Raw genomic sequence first — 24,084 nt, forward strand, 5'->3', positions numbered from 1 at the left:
TGGCGTTATGTATCTTTCACTGCTTCGTCTCAACCATTACTCAATGGCTCTGGTCTCCGCCACCGCGGTGGATATTAGACATTCCGTTTTTTTTTTTTTTTAATGTTGCCACTACTGTTGGAGCAGCCATAAACTACACAGGTTCATCTCGATGTTCTGGGCATCTTTGTAATGTTAGTGTTAGTAAAAAAGCAGGTAAAGGAGTAAAGTTTGAGGCAAACTAACATCAGTCACTCTGCCGTTCACTGTAGTGGAAGAGGTGCGCCTGGTGAGGGTTTTATCCCTGCAGCTATGTCGAGTCCGCCTACAGGAAATACGTAGGCTGCGACCATGAGACCCGCTACGGAATCGGTCTATACTTCCTTTATTTTCATTTTAGCAGAAGAAATGTCCCATACACTGAACCCCACTTTTCAAAGCAGTGCCTTGCCTGACTCCATGATTTGTGGGTTAGTCTTCTAGGGCTTTGACCCCCAGAACAATGCCACCCCCTCTTGGGAGAGAAGGACAGGAGAGCTGGGTGGGTGGACTTGGCGGGGAAATGGAAGGCTACAGGCATTCCTCCTTTCACCCTTCCTTCACCCACCTCCTGCCCATGTCCCAGCTGTTTCTCTTGGGCTTCCGTGAGGGTGGGGCTGGGGGGCTTGACCAGGTATCTGCCCTCCCTCCCTCACCCTCCCACCCGCCCTTTCAAGTACTTAGGTCAGTCAGTTAAGGGGTGTGGGTTCAGTTTGAAGCGCTGCTGTTGGAGGTGGAGCTGGAGGCAGAGGCCGAGGCCATGCCCGAGGTGACAGAGGATGCCACCGACTTGCGGATGTGGGGCATCAGGAAGGGGTCACTGGCGAGTTGGTGTACGTCAATGCGGTCCTCCTTGCGGTAGACAAGACAGCGCCTTATGAAGGCCTAGAAGAAGACAGAGGGAAACTTAGGTGAGGCAAGAGAACAAACTTGTAGTGGAAGCCAGAGGTGGAAGTAAATACATTCAATGGAGACCAGAGTAATGCAGGCAACCTCTGAATGATGCGTAGCCTCCGAGTAGATGGACTTCTTTGGTCTCCACCATTTTCTCAATTACAGTGGGCATACTAAATTATGGTTAGTGACGGTGTGGACGAATTCACTGGTCACAATTGGCCTGCTGTATGTATTTGTCGCCATTACTATTTATTTTCTTTACCATTATTGCTGCGTTTTTATTTAACTTGTTTGTTAGTGGGTGGAGGGAGGTACATTGAATGCGAGAATTACTGTGTACTGTGGGGCATGCATCTACTGTAAACCCGTTTCTCAAATAAAAGGGAGTTGGAGTATGGCCATTGCCGGTAGATACACCCGAGAGGCTTAAACGCACGGCACGCGCACCACTATGTGGTTGATGTATATACTGTATATGAGTCAAGCAGCTGACGAATTTGCCCAATTTAGCTCACCTCAGACTTCACTCATTGTTCCTAAAATTGTACATTCCTTATGTGGACTACAATATTCCATGGGGACTTACGTTCCCTTATGTCTCACCTCACCTGCATGCTAGACTCCAGACAGACTATTTGCACAAAGACCTGTGTCCTATATCAGTTTACTGCTCCATCTTATGCATGTACATACGATGGACTGCACTTTTATGCACACATGAGCTGAATATGCTGTACATTTGTAACCTATGTACATACCTACTATACTATGGCATTTATTATATGCCAAATACTCTATATATGTGGCCCATTCCATAATGTCGAGAATATTTCAAGATTAACAATTCTTAAAAAAAAAAAAATTGAATAGAAATATGAAACTTGACATGACTCCCACTCTCCCCAGCTACAATTTTATACATTAAACTTGAATTAACATGAAATAATCAGTCAAATGTGTGCTTACGCCATTAACTCAAATCAATTACATTCATTTTCTGTATTATGTGTGTACTTTTAGCAATATGGAGAAAGACAAAATATATATTGTTATACACAATTCTGTTACATGTTCTATAAAAGGCAAAACAATCAAAGCAGTTATTTGTGACCTACACCCAGTGATGTCACTTCTTCTGGCCACAAACATAGATAAGGTTTGTAATGGCATGTCATGCTTCTTCTCCCATTATTTTATAGAAAATGTTTAGGATTCACAAACAGGAGATTTAAACAAATCTGTTGTTACAAATTACAAATCCGTCTGCTATTTGTAATCAAATTAAATAATCGTTTTCAATTCTGTTTTCAGACATGCCATATGTATGTGTTTTGAGGTTAGCACATGGATGGACTTAAGGAATACAACTGTGGGAAAATGGCAACCCTGTTAATGGTTTAATGAGACCTGTAGAAGTTACATAACATACATCCACACAGTGGGGGAAAATCACTTTGTGGCATAATATCCTCAGAATCATCCCACAACCAACCTCAGTGAAGGGATCTCTCACACAAATCTTTGAAAGTTTATTAACTCACCCGCCACAAGATTGTCTTTTGACGTCTTTTTTCCCCCCAATGGCGCTCGGTGCCAAGATAGTCTTTTGACGTCTTTTTATATTTTTATTGATTCAGAATGGTCTCGCTGATATCCACCGTCTAGCAGCGTCCCCGTCGCTAGGTAACGCCCAAGATGGAAATAGCAAGAAACACGATCTCCGATTTACTTCCCGTATCTGCGTGACGTGGTCACACGCCTTTTTAGGAGACGCAGGTTGGAGTCCATTAATTTCAATGGGAGAAAGAACACCTTGAAAAATAATGACGGACGCCGCAGATTGGGCAGATTTTACTCTGAAAAGCCCCGCCTTCCATTACCCCCCCCAAAACTGGGAGGCATAATCTTCTGTTACTACCTCGCGGTGTCCCATCTCTCTTTAGAAGCGTTTATATTCCAAACAAGAATCTTGGTTAAGTCAGAAATGAGGACAGAACATTGCCATTTTGATCAAAACCATGGAGAGCACCGTATATTTAGAGAGAAGAGACAGTTTAGTTTGGCTGTAAACAAGGAAGTGAATGGCAGTGCGCATGCGCATGAACACAGCTTCTGAACCATTCCTTATCCCCATGGTCACTGAACTAAATACTGGACACAATCACCATAAGGAACAATATTTCCAAGCTGGGCCTGGGCTGCAGTCGAGCGGTCCAGGCACCTAGGCTGGTAATCCAGCCTGATGGCGTGTCGTAGGTTCGAGTCCCGATCCCGACGACCTTTGCCGTATACAAATGAAATAAAATGTGTTCCAATGCTCAATAATATAATATAACAAAGTGTCTTTGTTTGATGGGGGGTGATTTGGGAATCATGACATTCCCAGGGTTACATGCATGTATTGTATACGATATCTCCCGGCTCTTAAATAGTTGTCTATTGTGCTGGGCAGGAAGTAATATATAGCAGTTCCTGAACACCAATTATATCAGGGGTGGGCAACTGGCGGCCCGGGGGCCACATGCAGCCCCCACCTTCACTTAATGTGGCCCTCAGGTTAATATCAGAATACTGATATAATATTGGTTCCAGCCGTTTACAATTCCACAACATGCAAACATGACCTGCTTTAATTACTTCAGTTTAAATTAGTAGCTCAATGCTCAACACACGTATAATTAAAGGCATTTGAAATTACATAAAAATGTAAAATTCAGGATTCCAATTCGAATATAGCAAAAATAGCCGATCTACAATCTACAAAACGTGTCGCAGCACGACGCGTTTTGAGCTTGTAGATCGGCTATTTTTGCTACGACAGTAATATATGGCCCTAGGGAGTGAGTGTGGAAATATAGTGGCCCTCTCCATCGTGAAAGTTGCCCACCCCTGAATTATATCATAATATGCAATGCAATTCTGAAATTGACATAACGTAGGAGGAACCAGATGATTTTCCTGCTCTTGTGTTTAAAAAAAGAATCACACCCGTGTGAACCGAGTGGTGCAACTTTTCTCTCTCTCTCGCCCCTACTGGTCTTGTAGTCACTTGAGCATCAAACTAGTCTATCCTAACTTTTATAGTTCCCTGATTGGTTCCAATCATATTAGGAAATATCCCACCCCGAGCCCTGATTTTCTTCTAGCTACACGCAAAAAAAACAAACGTATCTTTACAGGTTTGATAATGGCTTTTAACAAACCCTACACCTGTGTGCAGTGTAATGTATTATGGGAAGCTCAGAAAACGTTTACTTGTGTTCAATGGAGGAGACATTTGCGCTTATAATGGCAATGAAGGCAGTGAGAGAGATCGTAATACCTTAGCTTCAGGTGTAATGACTGGTTTGGGGGGGAACTGGACTTCTGTGGCTTTTAGTATGGTGTTTTCCTGCAGGATGTCCTGCTGGGACTGGTTATGACCAAAGGGCTGGACAGCAAGAGAGACAAAACGGCAGTCAGCAAAACACAGACATCTGTCAGTTATGAGAAAGGTGCCCTTTTAAAAATTGAAACAAAGTTATTTAGGCCAAGTGCCCTCTTACCTTGCGGCCATAGAGACATTGGTAGAAAATCACCCCCACAGACCACACATCCACCTTATTGGAAATTTTGGGAGGCTCCTTCCCAACGACAAAACACTCTGGGGGCAGGTACCTGAAAGTCACAGGGGACAAAATTAACCACTTAAAAATGTGCTATTTTAGGTTTTCAGTAAATGTTTCTAATTATTTTGGCTTATAATGACATCCAACCTATTTTTGCCTATAATGAAATCTAATCATAAATTACACAAATATCTGTGTGAGTGTCTGTTCTACACATATATCGAGACCTAGCGACTACAAACTTGCCGTGTGTATCGCAGAGGACCCGAGGGAGTGCCAGCAGCGAGTCGGTCGGATAGGCGGTAAGGTTGGACGATATGGCATATAAGCATATAAGTCCAACCGTTGTTTGTTTTTATAATGGTCCGATTTTTGGGGGCGATATTTGTCATTTTATTTTTCAAATTGAATGGTCTGCCCCTCAAGGATTCAACTCTTAAAATATACCTATAAATATAATTTATAGGTATAATTTATGTATAGATATACCTAACCCAAGTAGGCTGGTCCTGTACCCCAATTTTGGGATGCCGAGGTTGAAGTGGTTAACATGAAGATAGCTGTCAAAACAAAGACAAAAGACAAAACAAGAGTTTATGTACAATGAAGCTCACCAGTAGGTCCCTGCACCTTGCGACGTAAGCTCCATACCATCCACCGAGTTGTAGCTGTCATCATCCATTATCTTTGACAGGCCAAAGTCTGTGAGCTTTATCTCCCCACAGGCTGTGCCGTTTACCAGGAGGATATTACCTGAAGAGGATGGGAATAAAGACTTCAGTCACATAAAAAGTATCATTGATTCAAGATTAAGATTGGGCTTGTGTGTGTATATGTATAGTATACATATATGAACTATATGCATATACCCTGCATAATCCAAACAAAGTGAAATGTTTTCCAGATCCACTCCAGCAATGTATAAAGTGGGCGGGGTCTAACACACCGGTCATTGCATGTAACCGCTACATTTAAAATAGCTCAAAAAGCAATATTTGAAACAAACTATCACTGATCACATGGTATCCCTAGGGCACAACTATGTGTGTTGTGTTCTGGTGCATGCAGGCACCCACCAGGTTTAAGGTCATAGTGGATAATGGGCGGTCTGATCTCGTTGAGGTACTTTAGGGAGTTCACAATCTGCATGATGATGGAGCGGCCTTCCTTCTCCGACATCAGTTTGTGTTGCTTCAGGTAGAAGTCCAGATCGTTGCCCTCGCAGTACTCTAGAACTGTGCAGAACCTGCTCCAAAACAACCAGAGAGGAAAAACTCAGGAGTCCGCAGTGCTCACCGCAGCTAGCTTAAAACAGACGAGTCACATTCTATGCTTGTGGAATAGTGCAAGCTGGCTTCCCCCCGAAATAACTTTTCACTGTAATGAGCAGGTACATGTTTCAAAGGAAGAAGAAAAAAGCCTGCATTCACAAGGGATTCGGGAAAATGGTAGACAGCAGACAGATACCACCTAATCTAGACAGCACAGAAAAAACAAACGAAGACAATGGCTGCAGGCATGCCATTTCAGAAGCTTTTCAAGGTGGTGTCATACAATTCCAAATGTCCAGGTGTTGTTTCACTAAGATCATTAGCCTTTCATTATAGAGATTGGTCATGTTTTCTCAGTATACTGGTACAGAATATTTTACTGTGTACTATATTGTTGATACAGTACAGTATTGATAATTTTCTGGTTTCTACGGTTAGCTGCATCTCAATTTTTTTCCTTCTACATCAGCCCAATGACATTTCATGCCGGCCTCTCTTACTGCTCTCGTTCACTAACATGATATGCAGTTTATTATCTACTGACTGCCTGAACCCATGAATGCAGCGGAAAAATAGAAAGGACTTACGAGTCAGTGTCAAGTGAAAAGTAGTCATAGAGTTTGACTATCCGTGGGTGGTCCAACTCTTTATGTATTCTATATTCCCGGCATGCGTGTCTGAAACAAAGAGAAAATGGCACACAATTTGCTCAAGCTGATGGTTTAAAAAAAAAAGATTCACTTAACCCAGAACCCAGTTTTGCACAAAAAACTCACTTGTGGTAGTTTTCCTTCTTCTCATCCCTCCAGTTCTTGTTTAATTGATGGATTTTTACTGCAGCGTACCTTTGCTCCGTTAGGTCAAAGGCCTGGAAAGAGAGCATCACTTCCAAGTTAAGAAATATATTTGCCATGTATCCGTTATATAGACATGTGATTTCAAAGTTCTAGGTTCATTCATCTTATATTTCCCATAGAGAGATTAAAGTAAACTTTTGGCACAAATTTGGCACGACCATTTCATTCTAAATATTTATGTTGAAAGGAGACCATGTTTCCCATTTTGTGGAAATCATGGAATGCAGGCTGTGTGTGTGTGTGTGTGTGTGTGTGTGCGCGCACATGCATAAATAAACAGATATTTAAATATTATGATAACATCATTAAAACGGAAACAAAGTCTGGAATCTGATTAATGATCATGAACATTTATTGTATCCAAAACTGATGGCTGCGAGAATAAAAGGTTTCACAATTTTTTAAGATTTCTCAAAAACATTCAAAGATAACCGATGTACAAGCTCACAACTCAACATGAAAGGTTCAAGGTTCTTTATTATTTGTCTCCCGAGGAAGAAATTTGTCTTAAGCCCCGTTCAGACCAAAAAAAGCTGGAAATAAAAGCCAAGCAAAACTCATTTCCACACAGCTTTTTTGTGAGAAAGTGGGCGTGTACAAGGTACCTGTCACTCAAGCTGCCTTGAGTGACAAGGCAGGCCCCCCCCCCCCCCCCACGTCTTGTCGTCTCCCCCCCCACCCCGCTCTCCTCTCCCCCTCTCGAGCGAAACCCTCTGGGCTCAATATCACACACACACACACACACACACACACACACAGGGATTGTGTTCTATCTATCTATAAATATAGGCTATCTACTGTCTTTCAACTTTTGCTATGAGGTTCATCGATAGGCCTACATGAACGCAATAAACCAATTGAAATGATTCCCTCAAATAAATCGTATCTATATGCGATTGGTTTATCGATTCAGAACGCAGCAAACCAATCACAAAACATTTTAAGGTATGATTCACAGTGCCCAAGTTTCAACAATCAACATAGCTACCGACAGACACACACACACACACGACGACCGGCACATGAGCGCTGAGAGCAGGCTGCTTCCGAGAAGAGGGGACTCTTCTCGGACAACAACCGGTTGGAACTATATTGTTAGTTGTTTGTCTATCTATCTATATCTGCTAATTTATCAACCGTGTGTGTGTGTGCACTGTTTAGTCCACAATCAGCGTCAGCGACGGATAGCGCTCTGGACTGGTCAGTAGTCCATAGCTTCGGTGCGGTGAGAACCGGGGGGGGGGGGGGGGGGGGGTGAATGCAGGAGCACTATTCCCCAGAAAACCGTGGCTCGCAACGGAACACGGAACACAACCTGTTTTCACCGCTTCGACAACTTGTTTCTCATATAAACTTTCATTTCTATCGATAAATATGCTATGGCCAAATATCCATTCATATTTCATATACAGCCCATATTTAAAAAGTTTATTTTTTAATTCGGAGAATCGCAGTGGACAGCTTTCACAGAGGCAAATGGTTTTGTGAAATCAGCTCAACTCCGCCTCCTCAAACCACGCTGTGCTCTGATTGGCTAGAAGCAGCTTCTAGAAGTTGAAGCCAGAATCCAGCTTTTAAAAGCTGCTTGAAAGTTAAAGGTATATTCAGTGATTTCACTCAAAAACCCTTAGGTTTCGTTCATCCAATCAGGATAGAGACCCCCAGGGGTTAACTGGGGACAGGGAGGAACTCCTTATATGGTCAGCACACTCTATAGTAGAGAGGATTATCACAACAAAACAAAAAAATAAGTGATATTTGAATTAAGTGAAATTACTGAATATACCTTTAAGTTTTGGGGAGAAAAACAAAACGCAAAAAAAAAAAAGCTGTTAATTCCAAGCTTCAAAACGCAAAAGCTGCTCTGCATAGAGATAACATGGGACCACGAAGCTAAAGCAGAAGCTTGCTTCTGCAGTGTGAATGAAGCTTTAGACAAAGGGCCTGCATGCAAGCGTAGCCCTTATGTCCATGTCGCCGCAGTGCAACGCCAAATTAAAGCACAAATTGAAGCACTGTGAGCTCGTAGATTAGCTATTTATGAATGACCGAACCATAAAATATGGTATAAGTGGTCAAAACAGATTTTTATGTTATGTTAAGTCATTTTGTTGGGGACCCCCCTGGAACCTTGAGAGGGCTCTGCGCAACACACCTTGTAAACTTCACTGAAACCTCCTCGTCCAAGTAAATGGAGCAGCAGGTAGCGGTCATTAAGCGTAGGGTGGTCTTTGAATCTGTGGAGAAATCAAAACAGTGTAGTCATGAGAACCCATGAACTCTCCAGCATACAATACTGTAGGAGTGTTGTGATGGTAAGAAGGGCACGCACTGGGAATTATCTTCATTGTGGATCCTCTTCAGCTCACGAATGTGGAGGTTTCGCACTCGCTCCAACCTCTCCAACTCTGCCTGGATCTCTGCCTCCTCCTGGAGAACACATTGTTGATAGATGTACAAAAGACAGAGTTAAACTAATGCCAATAGTTAAAGATTTGGTTGAATAAAAAAAATTCACCACTTTCAAACGAGATCTTAAAAACAAAATTGATGGTTGATTAGATACACACGATTAGAGCCAACATAAACAATATTTGCTTGTGGGAACTGCCCTACTTGGACTGATATGGATAATGAAAGCATTACCTTCTTAAGATGACACAGTCTTAGCTTGAAAATCTCTTCTTGCTCGTGATACTCTGCCTGTGTCAACCTGTGAGGGCACACAGAAACAGTGTGTGAGAGAAAGAGAGAGGAGAGGAAAGAAAGACACCCAACATCAAGGAAATAATATTAATGCATACGCTTCGCTCTCTGCTCCATTGGTCTTGCTCTTGCGCTTGTTTTGCTCTAGGCTTGGAGGTGGCGTCTGAGCCATGGACGGCGGCTTGCGCTTGGCCAACAGCTTCCTCTGCCTCTCAATGTCCTCTCGCTGGGAGTTTATCCTTTCTTGTTGCCTGAAAATGCACAAACAGACAGGTGAGGAGGGGGGAGTCTTCTAGTTTAGTTGAAGATGCTCACAAGTCACAGAGGAAATAAAAAGGGAATTTCTGTTGGTAAACAGAATTGGCCAGAGCGGAGGAAAGTTAAAATACAATGTTGTGAATGGAGTTGAAGCATGACATAATAAAACACGGATGCTCACTTGATGAGATTCTGAAAGGCATATCCATCCGTCCACTGCTCTGTGAAAGACGCCCCATGTCTTACTGTGGTGAAGTGACCAAGTCGCAGTCGATCCTGCATGCTCTTATCCCGACACGCCATCTTCTCCTGCTTGGACTGAGGGTAAATAAATAAAATGCGTCAAATCCCATGCATATATTTGTCTTAAAAGTTACAAGTTATCTTTAAACTGGTAAATTGGTTTGAAATGGTTGTTATATTATTATTGCAACAACATACTTTCTCAATCAGCAGCTTCTTGGACATAGTCACACATTTGTTTAACCGTTCCTTGTATCGCTCCAGCATCCGCTGCTGTTCATCAATCTGTCTTCGCAGATCACAATTTGCCTGAAGCAAAACATACAAGTAAAAATGTGGATTACAAACCAGCAGGTATGCCAATATAAAAATCCAACATGAAAACGACCATGTTTTGGCGGAAACAAAAAGTTAGTCCCAAGGGGAAGAGAATAATTATGGCGTCTATTAACGCCATCAGTACCCGCAGTAAGTCATCTATTCTGCCCTCTTTCTTCTCCAAGTCAGAGTTTTTGTTGTTCTCCAATGCTGTTAATTTCTCCATGGTAAGGTCGGACTATAGGGTACAGAAGAGAGACAGGGGAAGGGCAGCGGTGAAACCAAAGCAGAAAAAGATTGGATCAAACTTTAGATTACACAAGGCTAAAGCTATATATACAGTACATTGATACAATCAAGTATCAATATGGTCTCTGCATAACTGTAGTCCCAGGTTTCATAGCATACCCGTTTCTTGTTCCGGTTGCATTTCCTATAGCTTCGTTCGATTGATTCGGCAGTAGGGCTGCATGACTGACGATTCTCTCACAAATCTTTTTCTCCACAATAATTGAATAAAACGGGAGTGGTCCCACAAACCGTCTTAACTCTTAACTTACAAATATTGACTTATTGAGGAATGTTTTGGTCCGACTTAGCATTAGCACATGCCCACCTTCTTCATCATTATCATGAACATAAACTCCTTGTTTTGAATGGTGTTGATTGGAGCCATTCTTTATCAAGACAGTGATAGTTGATTGTCTTATGTAATCTCTTTGTGCCTTTGGAAACTTGACATATACACTATAGTGATGCATTTTATCAAATACGTTTGTGCGTTATTGATGTCTGAGTGATCTAGTGGCTGGTGTTTTGTGATATTATTTTAATTCTTTTTGGTTAATGCTATATCATATTGGATTTATGGTGACATTTGAAGTCTTAGTGGTTGTAGTTAGCCATAGAGTGTTAGGTTTCAGAACAATGCCAAAGCACTGCTGGCTAATTATGACTAGTGAAAGATTCCACACTGGAATGTGCTTGTTTTTCAGTTTAAATACATCATTCTCTTTAATTAAAAACACCTTCAATATTTTATTTATCTTAGAAAGTTAATCTTTCACTCAATAGGTAAAACTCCTGTCCCAGGTTGATGATGTCATTTGCCCATGTGTGGTCCAGCCCTATGGATTGTGCTAATAAAATGTGTTAATAAAAAGTATTTAAAATATTGCTTTGATGCTCATATTAACCGTAGGACATATTAAGTTGTTGTTTTTTATAAGCACATGCATTCCATAGGCTGGACCACACATGGACATATGTCATCATCAACTTGCGACAGGAGCGGCTCCTATTCAGTGAAAAACATACTATTTCTAGGATAAATAAAATATTTAAGGTGTTTTTCATTTCTGATTTTAGTTATAGAGGGCAAGTATGTTTATGGCATACAAGTCTTATTAGCCAGCGATCCTTTTAAGTGTGACGGATATTGCACAGAAGTCTAAATTAGTCAACATGTGAATGCAGTGTGATGTCAATCGTCATTATCCAGAACAGAAAATGGGTATGCCACCTTCTGCTACAGTTCTCCATAGAGCCTATAACTTATAACTGTTTTTCAGGTTTTAAGACAGACACACTGCTAGAAATGAATACTAGTATAGGGTGTGATGTACCTGTGTGCCTTTGTGTAGAAAATGGAGCAAGGTGGGCTTCAAAGAGCACAATGAGTGCTCCGTGTTGACCGAGTTTATAGAAGAGGGGCTTCCCTGCTGCACCTACAAGAAAACAAAACAACTTAATGACACTTTATGACATGCACCTAATCTCATAAAGTCGGACAGGTGCGCAGTAGTGGACGGGTGCGCAGCAGTGTGTAGACGGGTGCGAAGTAGTGTGTTGTGAGGTATAAATAGAACAAACAACAAAAGCGAGACAGAAAAGAAGGAAGCCAAGCATGCTCACCGTGACAGGTGGGTTGGAGAGGGAATGTTGCGGGGAAGAGCGGACCACTGGAGGGATCCCCCTGGCAGGACTGGTACCAGGACCACTACCTCCCGCAAACTGACAGATCAGACCAATGACACAGGAAGAGAGGGTGAAAAGCACTTTTAATGGAAAGACTAAAAACTAGAGTTAAAGCTAAAAGGAGGACATACTGTGTTTTTGTTAGGACGAAAGAATGGAATGTTATGTGCCAAAGAGCTTCAACGACGCTGAATGGACAAATAAGCGCATACATTGAATCTGTTGCCACTCACCTCAAAATAATCGCTAATCTTGAGTCCCCTCGCTCCTGCTTTGCCTGGAATACAGAAATAGGGAGTGAGGAAGGGTTTGGCTTTTACATGATGAAAACCTGTCAGTGGAGGAATGGTCTAAATCACCTTGGCTTCCATCAAAGGGGTCACCTTTCCGTTTTCTTGCTCTCTGGTCATTAGCTTTTTTCTCTGGAGTCTGTTAAGAACATCAACGGTGAATAAATTAACTGACTCCACTGAATGCACAATAAGACGACAAAGTGAAGAGATAATGATAATGAATTTATTTATATTAGCACATTTCTAGTCAAAGTCACAATATATGTATGCAATATATGAAATCAAAACTTCCGGGAAGCGGCAGACCATCGACTGACCTCCAGTTCTTTGTCACTCAGAGAGCCCACGCTGCATAGACTCTGATTAGATGACTCATTCTGCCCTGAACCCTGTTAAAGACCAAAAAGGAAAAGGAAAAAAGCAACACACAAAAACAGAGCAATTAGAAAATACATAAAGGCAAAACCTATGTATAGACTAGACTCATACAAATTGAGCAGTAGATGCGGTTGAGTACATTGGGCAGTAAATGTGAGCATTGGCATCCTTGAACCATGGTCGAGGAGGCAGTTGAGTATGAATGTTGAATTTACAAACCACAACCAACTCTCTTTAACTTTCAGGTTTTACACTAAATTGTACCTCCTGGGCATTTGAGCATGCAGTGCATGGTATGCATTTCAACCCAATTTGATTTTTTTTCCAGAAAAGTGAGAAATTTGAGTTAAGAGTGGAGGAGGTTTGTTTATTTTCACCATCAGCGGCACAATGCATCTACAACTATAAATCGGTTCTACGGTCAGTTCCCTGGGTGATGCCTGGCTGTCAGTCAAATGAATTACATCAGAATTCAGTGGGCTCTGTCCCGTCAGGGAAACGCACTTAGTCATTCAGAGCACACTAGAGCTCTCTCGTTGAACCATCCCAAAATGGCCGAACATCAGGCATGCTGGTGGGGGTATATTCATTGCCCTGGCTGTCACCTTTAGATAATGTCATCCATTTTGTTCCCTTTCACCATTGTCTCACTGTTCTTTACTCTCTGGAGAGAGCTAATGAAAGATGCTTTGCCCGAGCCAAGAAAGACAGACAGGTTGTTCTTTAACCGATCACATTCGTAGGGTCTTTGATCAGTCGTATTCAAAAGGAAACACGTTTGCCAATATTCTGAGCAGGACCTGCACATTCCACCAACTTACTGTAGGTGAGCTAGTTCTTTGTCCTCACAGGATATCAATTCCCTCCTTTCTCTCTACTTTTATGCCAACTCTAGTGACTGAAAAGAGAGCAGCAGAGCCTTTGGGCTGTTCAAGGTCAAGGGGAATAACAGAGTTGCTCTATGGTATCCTGGGGCTTTTAGATCACTAACCCATACCTCGCTCTGCCTCTAATACACTTTTCTCTCTACACTGCATCCCTTGTCATAGAAGGGTGGCACGATGCCTTATAGTGAAATCCGCCATTTTCTCTGCGGCAGCAGCCATGCCATGCTCTGGCTCAGCTCTTGCCTATGGCTGGCACAGGGCCCACTCCTGGCACAGACTCTCGCTTCCTCACTGTTCCAAGATCACCTTCCACAAAAGGAAGCTCTGTCATCCCTGTACTAGACTAGAGATGTAAAAGACAAATATAATAGTGCCACCTGCACCTGGTCAAGGACAAGGACCATTTCTACATTCCTGCCCTGGCGTTCCCTCTTCCTCCCACTTTGGTACCGTCTGTCTGTGGCATTTTGGCAGGCATCACCACTTACATATGCAGCCACTACATCATGAGCCAAGAAGAGCTGATACCCATGCCATACCAGCCAAAAACACAGACACAGCTCAACCTTCTCCAGAGACAGAGACGGAGAGAGAGAGAACAGGAGTGGGGTATTGCATGTGGCAGACCAAGCAGCAAAATAACACTGAGGCAAAAACAAAGAGAGGAAGGCACTCAGTGCCAGACACAAAAGAAAATCTGTGATCAGGAGAGTCGACTCAGTGGCGACAAGTTCTTTGATAGGAGGAAGGGCCTTCGCTTCCACAACAACAAGTGTAACACAAACCTTGGCCACGCCAACCCCAGTGAAGCGAGCCTCCAACAGCTCCTGCCGCCGGGGGTCCAGGCTATGCAGTTCTTCCATCATGGCTACAGATACAAAAGAGATAAGATTAAATGTTGTGGCATCTGCAATATTTAAGTGGGAGTGACAGATCACTGCTTCAAATGTAGTAGTATGTACTGGTTGTGATGAGTTAGTCATGAGTTTGTTTTCTGCTATATGGATGTGGAAAATTCCTGCTCTGACTCATCCATAGTCCTGACATTAGGGGAAAATGTTTCCCCAATATTATACATGGCCAATACAGGACTAGCCACTGTTCACAAAAGCACTCACAGCAGTGTAAAACATAAAATCGGTATAAAGTTTTAGCCAGTATATTGCTTTTCTCATCATAGATTAGAATTCTTCAATTCCTGGCAAAATTGTAGCATCATCATCATCTGATAATGCTCTACCATTACAGGCCTATATGGCGCTAGTTATAGTTCACTAATGATGGAATTGTGTGTGTGTGTGTGTGTGTGTGTGTGTGTATATATATATATATATATATATATATATACATACACATACATACACACACACACGTGTTAAAGTGCCTGTCTGTCTTTATAGCCTGATCAGAGCTTACACACACCCAAGCCTGACTAGTGACTGATGCCAGACATGTATTTTAAAGCCACAAATGTGCCATTATAGAGTTACAGAACATTTAGAGATTCATGATGATTTTTCGTTATCACCGTTTTCTCAAACAGCATTGGGCATGGTGGTGGCCCGTTATGCTGACCAGCATAACTAGCCACCAACAACATCCTCTGTCAATTATCTGCAAACAAACTGACGAGCTGGGTTAGCTAAGCTAGTGGAAATCTGCCAACAACCAGCTTGTCAATGTTAGCCAACAACAATTAGCATTTCAGTACTGTGGCTAATGACGACTGCTAGCAGGTTGATTAGCGTCCTAAAGTTACGTTAACTCATTCAGTTAAAGGTTAATCATGTCTGGTCAGTTAACCATACAGGGTCAGTTCACGAAAGGTGGTCAATAGAAAGTATGACATTTCACACGGTTCACAGAAAGCAACGATTTCACTAGACAGCCAGGAGATCCAGCCATCATTAACGTTACCGCTAGTTAGCCATGCTGGCTAACGGTGTATAATATCAAAAGCATCTCTTCGATCCGGTGTTGTCAAAACACACTGCGTCTGGGATGAAGTGCTGCTTGTAGCCAAGTTATCAACGCTGGCATTTTATCTGATAGCCCGTCAATTACTTACTGTAATAATACAATCTCTTCCACGGTCCTCCCGGGGGGTAGTATTTGCCCCTCTAAAAAAAATAACAGTCCCCGTTGTCTCCGCTTCGCTAAAGCAGACACTCCCCGTCCCAGGCAGCGAGGCCGCGTTCACATCCACGCCTCTTGCCTGCCGATCGTCACCGCTGCAGAGCCGGATCCGAGGAGCACAGGGCTGCACAGTCACACGATGGAGGATTTCCCTTCCGAGGCCCGCGGAGTAGAACCTGGGGTATCCCTATAGAACCCGCCTTTCTGCACTCCTCATGCGGGTATCCCCATGATCACACTCCTTTAATGGAAGACCATATCGTCCCTAATGTCGGCTGTGTTGTGCCATACAATGGCCACCATCTAGTTTGCCGTTGTAATTTGGCATAGATTGACTTTATTTTTTAAGCGACTCGCTATCTTTCTTTCTCCCCGTGGTGTATGTGAGATGATGGATTCGGGTCCAGTTTTGTGCTCGATCAAAAACAAAGTTCGGTTCCAGTCGCCCTCCTCGCCCCAGGAAAAATAATTCTGCTACGGAAGTTCTGTTGTTATAATCATTTCAGTTTAATCCGGATCGATTCGGTTCGGTTCTCATGTTTTTGCAATGTAAACAATAATCAGTAAATCTCATATTTTCTCGTGAGATTGTTCAAGTTCAAGTATTTGGCTCCTCACCTTCATTCAGTCCACGCCTGCCCCCAAATATCTTGTATGGGCCAATTACAATTCAAGCATATAATTAAAGTCAACAACGCCCCCAACCCCCACCCCCCCATATTATAAAGTGTCCATTATAATGCAGTCAATGTAATACCATCTAGTCTACATACTGGCAAGTGGCAAATTGTGACAACACCCTGAAAGAAGAATGACATTACATGCCCACAGATGCTCATATTAAAGCCTAAAGCAAAAGATATGAAACAAAATATGTGCTGTGTATTATGGGGTGTTAACATGTTTTGTTCAAATATCGTGTATAGTATCACAGTATAGTAGTGTTCAATCCTGCATGGTGTCTCTCCACTGACGAGTGAATGTGCTTTGACCATTTGATCAGGCTTCAGGCATATAAAATAAAACTTAGATCAGGAATTAGACAGCGTTTTTTAGAATAGGCCAGTCCTAAATGGGTTAAAATGTCTTTCCTCTGATCTGTGTACTATGCCACAATTATGACTGTAGGCCTAACTTACAAGTATGCAAAGTTGCAAACAATGGAGCAGACTTGCAATTGCTGTTTTTTATTATTCATTTTCAACATAATGGAGGCATCTTAAAAAACACATTTAAATTAAAAGTTTAAAACAGGTCATTAGAAATATCAGTTGGTTGATCATAAACATTTCTGTGAGCGTAGTCCTTTTCCATTTTGAGTGGGCTAGGACACTGGCCATAAACCACATCCATCAACATTTGAGCGACTGAGTTTTAAGACCAGTACCATACCAAAGCCATTCTTCAATTCTTGGTGACAATCCCTGTAGCAACTCTCTTGACTTTCATAATGAACAGCACCACCATGAGATCCACTCCCAGCTTTTATTGTAGTTGAGGTGGTAAAGCACCCAAGTCCTCTTCAGGTGTTTAAGGTTGCTCAGTGTGAGCCTTGCGGTACTTGCATTGGATCCAAACCCTGTACATGGTTATCTGTTTGCCTCTGTTCACCTGTAGCCTCCTGTCTACAAGATTCTGTACTTTCTCAAGCCCTGCATCAGTGAACATGTCATGGAGCTCATCTGGAAATAAAACATTTCTTTATTATAAAAACATCCTTGCAATATGGACATGTGCACTAAGTCGCTAACTTAATTTAATATTTTACCTTGAGTAAAGAAATAGACTCGTGTTCCATCACCACGGACATAAAAGTTTTCTGACAAACATCTCCCTAAAAGACAGAAAAGTAAAAGACAAAAAAACACCATCAGACTAATATACAACAAAATTGAAAACAATATTTTAAATGTTTCATTTGAGGCATTGGATATGTATTTCTGTAACCTTTCTTGAAGCGCAGCTGTGCCATGTCATAGCGTCCATAGTCCCTGAGCATCAACACTCCCCCTGGCTTCAGCAGCCGAGCTAATCTGTTAATTGATGCCTGCATTCTGAGATGGAGAAGGTTTGAAAATATCAGCACTACATTCATTGACAGAAAAATGAGAGAGAGAGAGAGAGAGAGAGAGAGAGAGTGCACTTACGTGTCAGGATGCAAGGCTGACATCACAAAGATTAGTACCACAACATCCAGGCTTCCGTCAGGGACAGGGTAATAAGCTTCCACATCACTCATGTCATGAACAAAGGCATGGCAGCGCCCAGGGTCATACTCCGTATTACTCTAGTGACAGAAAGGCTATGTTCATTTATCATTTCACCCAAGATTATTCTGATCATTTATCGCCACATCATACTTCAAACTTACCTTAACTAGCTCCACAGCAGTGCTGGAAAAATCACAGCAGTAAACAAAGAGTCCCGGGTCACTGCGAAAGACAATCATAAGACACATGCTACTCAATCACTGAAATTCTGTGAGAGTATAATTTTAACTAGAAAGGTGTGCTCAGTCGAGCACAAAGCCCTATCAGGTGCTATGCGCTAATAATAGCGATGTATGCATTTCACGGCATGTGATTACCAGTTGTCATTTTTACTGTTCTTCTCCCAGGGTGTCAGCACAATGAGCACATGCACACAAATGCAGCACATGCTCGTGCAGCAACTGTGATTTCAAGAGATATGGGCCATATGGCACTGTATTAGTTATGCCGCATACCTTTGCTGAGGAGCTCTACAGTCTACACTCTGTAAATGGGGTTAAAAACGGACTCAATAAAACTCTTGAAATTTGGGGGTGAGAGAGTATATTGTCAAGTTTACAAATGTATGTTTTTGGTGTTCATTTCATGTCGACTCACAAACTTGCATAGTTTATGTGCGATTGGCTATTTCTAGTACACAAGAAAATGACATTGCGATAATAGACAAATTATATATTTGTCAACCTTTTTGACAAATATTCAATAATTGAATACAATGTTGGCCTACTATCTGTGGTGCGGGGCACAAGAAATACTACTCAGCCTAGTAGTATGCACGATTAGCTGCAGACAGACACACACAGTGTTGAAAGTTCACAATCACAAGAGATGAAACTAGTTCACATTGATTTGTTTTTATTAAATCAGCTGCTCCAAGCTATTATCTTTCTTTAGAACCTCCTCCTTCGCATTGTTGGTATTATTGATTGAAAATTGTATTAACAGTTTGCAGAGTAAGCAGTTTGAGGAAAGCACAGGTCAATACACAAACACAAAAGACAGGGCTGAACGCATTATGTCCTGTTATTCTCTTCATACTGACATACTCACTTGTTAGTCTTCAAAATAGGAAAAACTGTGTTGCCCACGCCACAGCCAACCTGCCCGATGAACATCAATTTGGGAAGTATTAATGCTTATTACATCACAACCTGTTGCACAGTATAACAAACAATGTACCAATTATCGTATTACAAATTGTCATTTTCACAATAATAGATCGGTAATCCTAACTTGAGCAACACTGTGGCACAGCTTGCCATTCAAGAGTTTTTACCATGTGTACAGTTCACCATGTTTGTCTAACTAATGATCACTGTGCCTTGTTTAAGAGATCTGCAATAAACAATGTTCTAACCTCCAGAATGCGGTATGTCGCAGAGGAGCCTGGGAAGTCACCAGCATTTGGAGACAGAGAAGTGTCCTCCTCGCCTTTTCTTTGGTCCTGGTGATTGTCAATGGAGACTTCAGGATGGGCTTCATGGTTGAGACAACACTTTGGGGCCAGCTCTGGGAACTCAGTGAAGAGCCAATGACGGTCTTTGAAGAAGCGATTTTCATGTTGTGTATAAAAGTCATTCCAGTACTCATTTGCCCGGGAGTCATATTCTTCTGTAAAAGTAAATAAGTAAGCCAGTTTGAATTTGAGACAAAACTATTTCCTCATATGAACCAACCCCATTAGCAATAACATGCGATGAGTATCCCAATACTATTTAACTACATGGACCACAACAGCATCCCTACTCTGGGCATGTCATAAATGGTGCTGGGTAATTAATCACACCACCTGCCAATTGTGTGCCCAAAACATCTGCGCTTCCCTGGTCAATTTGACATGGATATGAAACAACTATATCTGACTCCAAGTCTTAGGAATTATTTAATGATAGTACACACGGAGTACACACGGAGCACCGATCACATTTATGGCACACAGCTAACCGTAAACAGATAGAACAGATCTATGGCTGTGTTTTGTGGAATATATAGAATATATTAAATATATGTATCATGTATCATATCATTTTCAAATGATCGGAATCGGATGGGGAGTAAAAAATCGGGACATGTATCAACATTATATCTACATCATGATATTAGACTGTATATTGTCTGTGATTTTGGATATTGTACTATTGTGATTCTATAAAGTGTTCTATAAAAATATATAAATATCGGATCGGTATCGTCAGATACTCAAAATGAAATGATCGGAATCGGATGTGAGCTTCTAGTTCTACCAAATTTATACTGATCATTATCCCTCTCGGAACCCTCCATAAAGCTTTTCTGAAATTTGGATGAGTTTTATGTAGGGTCCCTGTTCATAACTATATTTTCGTATGGGAATTTTGGAACGCGGACATAAATATGCTCCGTAACATCGTATCTGCGCCGTTTGACGGCCTGTTTTCCTTTGAGGGCTTCTGAATTCGTGAACTTTAAGTACCTATACATTCCGCTGCGAATATCTCCTGTGGCGCGGAAGCCGTTAAGTATTTTAAATCTTTGTTTGACCGATTTGGTCGCTTTATTTCTTCTTGTTTGTTTACCGTTTATTGTACCGCCTCCCGGTGTGCGGTTGGCTTGTGCCGGCTACGTCCCTGCCTCTGATCTGCTCTGTCATAGCTATAGCGCCACTAGGTAGCCAGATAGGCGGTACAATGATGTGTCAATAAACAAGGAAGGAAGAGAAGAATCAAAGCGACCAAATCGGTCAAACAAAGATTAAAAATACTTAACGGCTTCCGCGCCACAGGAGATATTCGCAGCGGTATGTATGGATACTTATACTTCACATATTCAGAAACCCTCACACGAAAAAAATTCGTCAAAGAGCGCAGACAGGCCATAAACACGTTGTTTATGTTTTATGTATGTCTGCGTACCAGGTGGCATGGTACTGCTGGAACAGGACCCCATGGTCTGTGTCGTCAAAAAGTCTGAAACTTCAGTAGCATTGGGTTCTGCTTGGAGGGCTAACTGATCATCACAGACAGTACAACTTGGTGCTCGACTCTTAAACTCCTGAACAATCTCACTGAGATCAGATATCCCATATCATTTAATGTTCATTGTGGGCCATCTCTGAACCTTAGAGTATATATTCTAAGCTCTGAACTACCAAAACACAACCTTGTTTCTCTGCAGGAAGTGGGTGACTGTTCTCTAGAACCTTCTTCTTAGCAGCTGCCTCTTGTTCATCTGTCCATTCCACATTGTCCCTGTAGAGAATTCAGCAGTTAGTTATTACCTGCTGGTAAAAAGGGACTGGATGGGAAACAGCAACTTAGCTGTTTGTGCAACAATGAACTCTCAAACATGTTGCCATAAATGTATTATTGAAAAACCATGCCAAACAAGTAGGCCTATTTGGTTCCAAAATGTAATAATAAATAACGTCAACGTTTATCTTAATTAAATGTATATCTGCTATCACTGATAGCAGACATAAATAGCATGATCCATGATAGCCTAAATATATCCACATCATCAGCAACATCTGTCTTACTGTGGAGCTCTTTTACAAACCATGCGTTGTGTTGGAAGACTTGACGTGGGTCTGTCAAGAAACGCGTGCCGAACTGAGGGCGTTTCACATATACACTCGAAGATTCTGGTACAATTTGCCCAGCTTCCATGCTTTCCTTCTCCACTGCTCTCACAGCATCAACGGGCGCTGCCATGTTGGATTGACTGACGCGGCGGCGGAAGACCATAGAACGAAAGACCAGAGAAACCAGAGCTAGAGAGCTAAGCATAGACCTAAACGAAACAGAACGCGTTCATTCACAAATGAGCTCTTAATTAACGAATATTTAATTGTGCTTCTTGGGATTTACTAATGTTTGATTAGACTGTTAACACCAGATATTTTCATATTTATAGTTACTTGTCTGACTGTAGAATGACCTAACCAAAGGCGCAATATTATGTATGATGTATTTCTATAATGTGTTAGGTTTGAGGATCAGTGCGCTATTTTCACAGCAGATGGCGACATACTCCAATATTAACTTGGACCGTAGTAACGAGCCAGGCCCAGGGGGTCAGTTAGGTTTGATTGATTGATTGATTGATTGATTGATTGATTGATTGATTGATTGATTGATTGATTGATTGATTGATTGATTGATTGATTGACGTATTTATTAACAGTTTTCAGAATTACAGTACATTTTAGGCACAACTAACTCAATACAAAAACTGTTAACTGTGAGTGTGGACACCATAAACTAAGCATTACACTTGTTGTGTAACCGAGCCCTAAATCAAGGGCTGATCTGGTCTGGGAGGTAGTGCCGAGAGGTACCAACCATAGATACCAACCTTAGCTCAGTCGTAAGGGATGGATATGGTGTCTCTTGAGGCGAGCTTGTATAAAGTCCTTAGGTCGAGGTCACGATCGCCGTTCTTAAGCTTAAATCCGTCTTTACTCGCTAGTCACCTATATTTATAGTGTTGAGATGTCAGAGGTGACGTCACCTCTGACACCACGGTCCATCATTTTCAATTCATCATAACATTTAAAGACATACAAATATACACTTCTATATAGCCAAAAACAGGAAATCATCATAAAGGATGTAAAAAGGGGGAAAAACATATACAGTGAGGGGGGGAAAGGGGTCAGTGGGGATTCAGATTTTACGGGGGCCAGTTTCGAATTGCAGCCGTCCGTAGGTGCCCTTTGAGAGCGGCTTTAAAGGAGTTAAGGGATTCACATGTCTTAATGACTGTTGGTAGGGCGCTCCACATTTTGTTGGTATAGGAGCTAAATTAATTTAGTCCCTTGTTTGTGCCGAATCTGAGTTGCACATGGTTTGTTGAACTCCCTCTGGTGTTGTGGGTGTGGACTGTGTGACATTAATGAAGTATTTAGACAGGTACATGGGTATCTTGGTGGTGTATCAAATCTTGTGGACCAGACCCATTGCAAGATGCTGTACTCTGTCAACCCTAAGCCATTCCAGCCTGTCAAAGTGGGCAGGGGTTCGGTGGGTTCGGGGAGTGAGGCCCAAGTAGTAGCCTGACCAGTTTGTTTTGGGATGTCTGGAGCCTTGTTTTAAGGGCCTTTGAACCAGGTGCTGTGGTACCAGGAGGTGCATGCATAGTTGAAGAAACCTTGTACGAGGGCTCCTGTTATGGTCTTCAAGGTGTTTTTGTTGACCAGTGAGGAGATCCTGTATACTATACAGGATCTCCTCAAAAAAGTCAACCAAAGAACAAGATAGGAAACTTGTTCGTTGTTTGACTTTTTTTATTACGTTGGTGGCCATTTTATCACCAGAAAGATTTGCCTCCAGATGGCATCTTTTCGTGTGATAATATTGTCACCCACTCTAACCAAGAAGCCATCTGCCTTGCTAAGATAAGATTACTGCTTGATCCAAAAAGAATGGATTCAGTTTTTCCCGGGTGTAAAGATACTAGTTTGTTATCCACGAGCCAGGTGCAGATTCTAATTCTATACCTAGCTCAGAGCTGAGGGCCTTTTTAACCTGCAGTTTGTTCCTGTCCGAGACCAGCTGATGTCATGTCGTTGACATATAATTAGAAATAGTAAATTCCCTAGTATGCTTCCTTGTGGAACGCCACAGCTCACTGGGAGGTTCACCTCCACCATCTGTTCTCTCCCCTCCAGGTAGGATTGCATTCAGCTTACTGATGTGCTATCAAAACCAAGTGGTTCACAGTGTCAAAATCCTTTTGGAGGTCCACCATGACCATGCCGCAGTAGGTCCACCTGGAGGGGGTGATACTAGTGATACTATAGTTGGTTTTGAAATTTGAAAGAGAAAAATAAAAAATATGTGATAAATGATAAATGTGTAACAATGGAACCCCTTCACCGGGATGAGGTCAGTTTGGTGCCATTCCTCCTAGGTCAGCATTAGATTGTCAGTTTTAGTTAGGACTTCTCTCAGGTGCTGCTGTAAATAAAGAATGATCAATGAACCGTAC

General features: G+C 42.0%; 1 protein-coding gene across 2 annotated transcripts; it reads right to left on the reverse strand.

Annotated features, from left to right (window-relative positions):
• Positions 1-703: 703 nt before the first annotated feature.
• On the reverse strand, positions 704-21,811 carry tlk2 (tousled-like kinase 2). Of its 2 annotated transcripts, XM_083780036.1 has the most exons (28): positions 21,652-21,811; positions 21,256-21,344; positions 19,475-19,728; positions 19,168-19,217; positions 18,219-18,279; positions 17,995-18,134; positions 17,795-17,901; positions 17,616-17,681; positions 14,497-14,579; positions 12,764-12,835; positions 12,513-12,582; positions 12,387-12,430; positions 12,091-12,189; positions 11,802-11,903; positions 10,322-10,414; positions 10,057-10,167; positions 9,797-9,933; positions 9,456-9,608; positions 9,298-9,364; positions 8,984-9,081; positions 8,807-8,888; positions 6,571-6,662; positions 6,382-6,471; positions 5,600-5,769; positions 5,138-5,276; positions 4,461-4,572; positions 4,238-4,345; positions 704-903 (listed from the first exon to the last, which is right to left on the reverse strand). In XM_083780036.1, the coding sequence occupies exons 1-28, from the start codon at positions 21,804-21,806 to the stop codon at positions 727-729; spliced, it is 3,021 nt and encodes a 1,006-aa protein (XP_083636162.1). In that variant the 5' UTR covers positions 21,807-21,811; the 3' UTR covers positions 704-726. The 2 variants fall into 2 exon arrangements, with proteins under 2 accessions (XP_083636162.1, XP_083636161.1); XM_083780035.1 differs by lacking the exons at positions 17,616-17,681; positions 17,795-17,901; positions 17,995-18,134; ... (3 more) ...; positions 21,256-21,344; positions 21,652-21,811 and adding an exon at positions 15,780-16,439.
• Positions 21,812-24,084: the final 2,273 nt, after the last annotated feature.

This window comes from Protomyctophum parallelum, assembly GCF_964188405.1.
Source record: "Protomyctophum parallelum genome assembly, chromosome: 13".
NCBI lineage: Eukaryota > Metazoa > Chordata > Actinopteri > Myctophiformes > Myctophidae > Protomyctophum > Protomyctophum parallelum.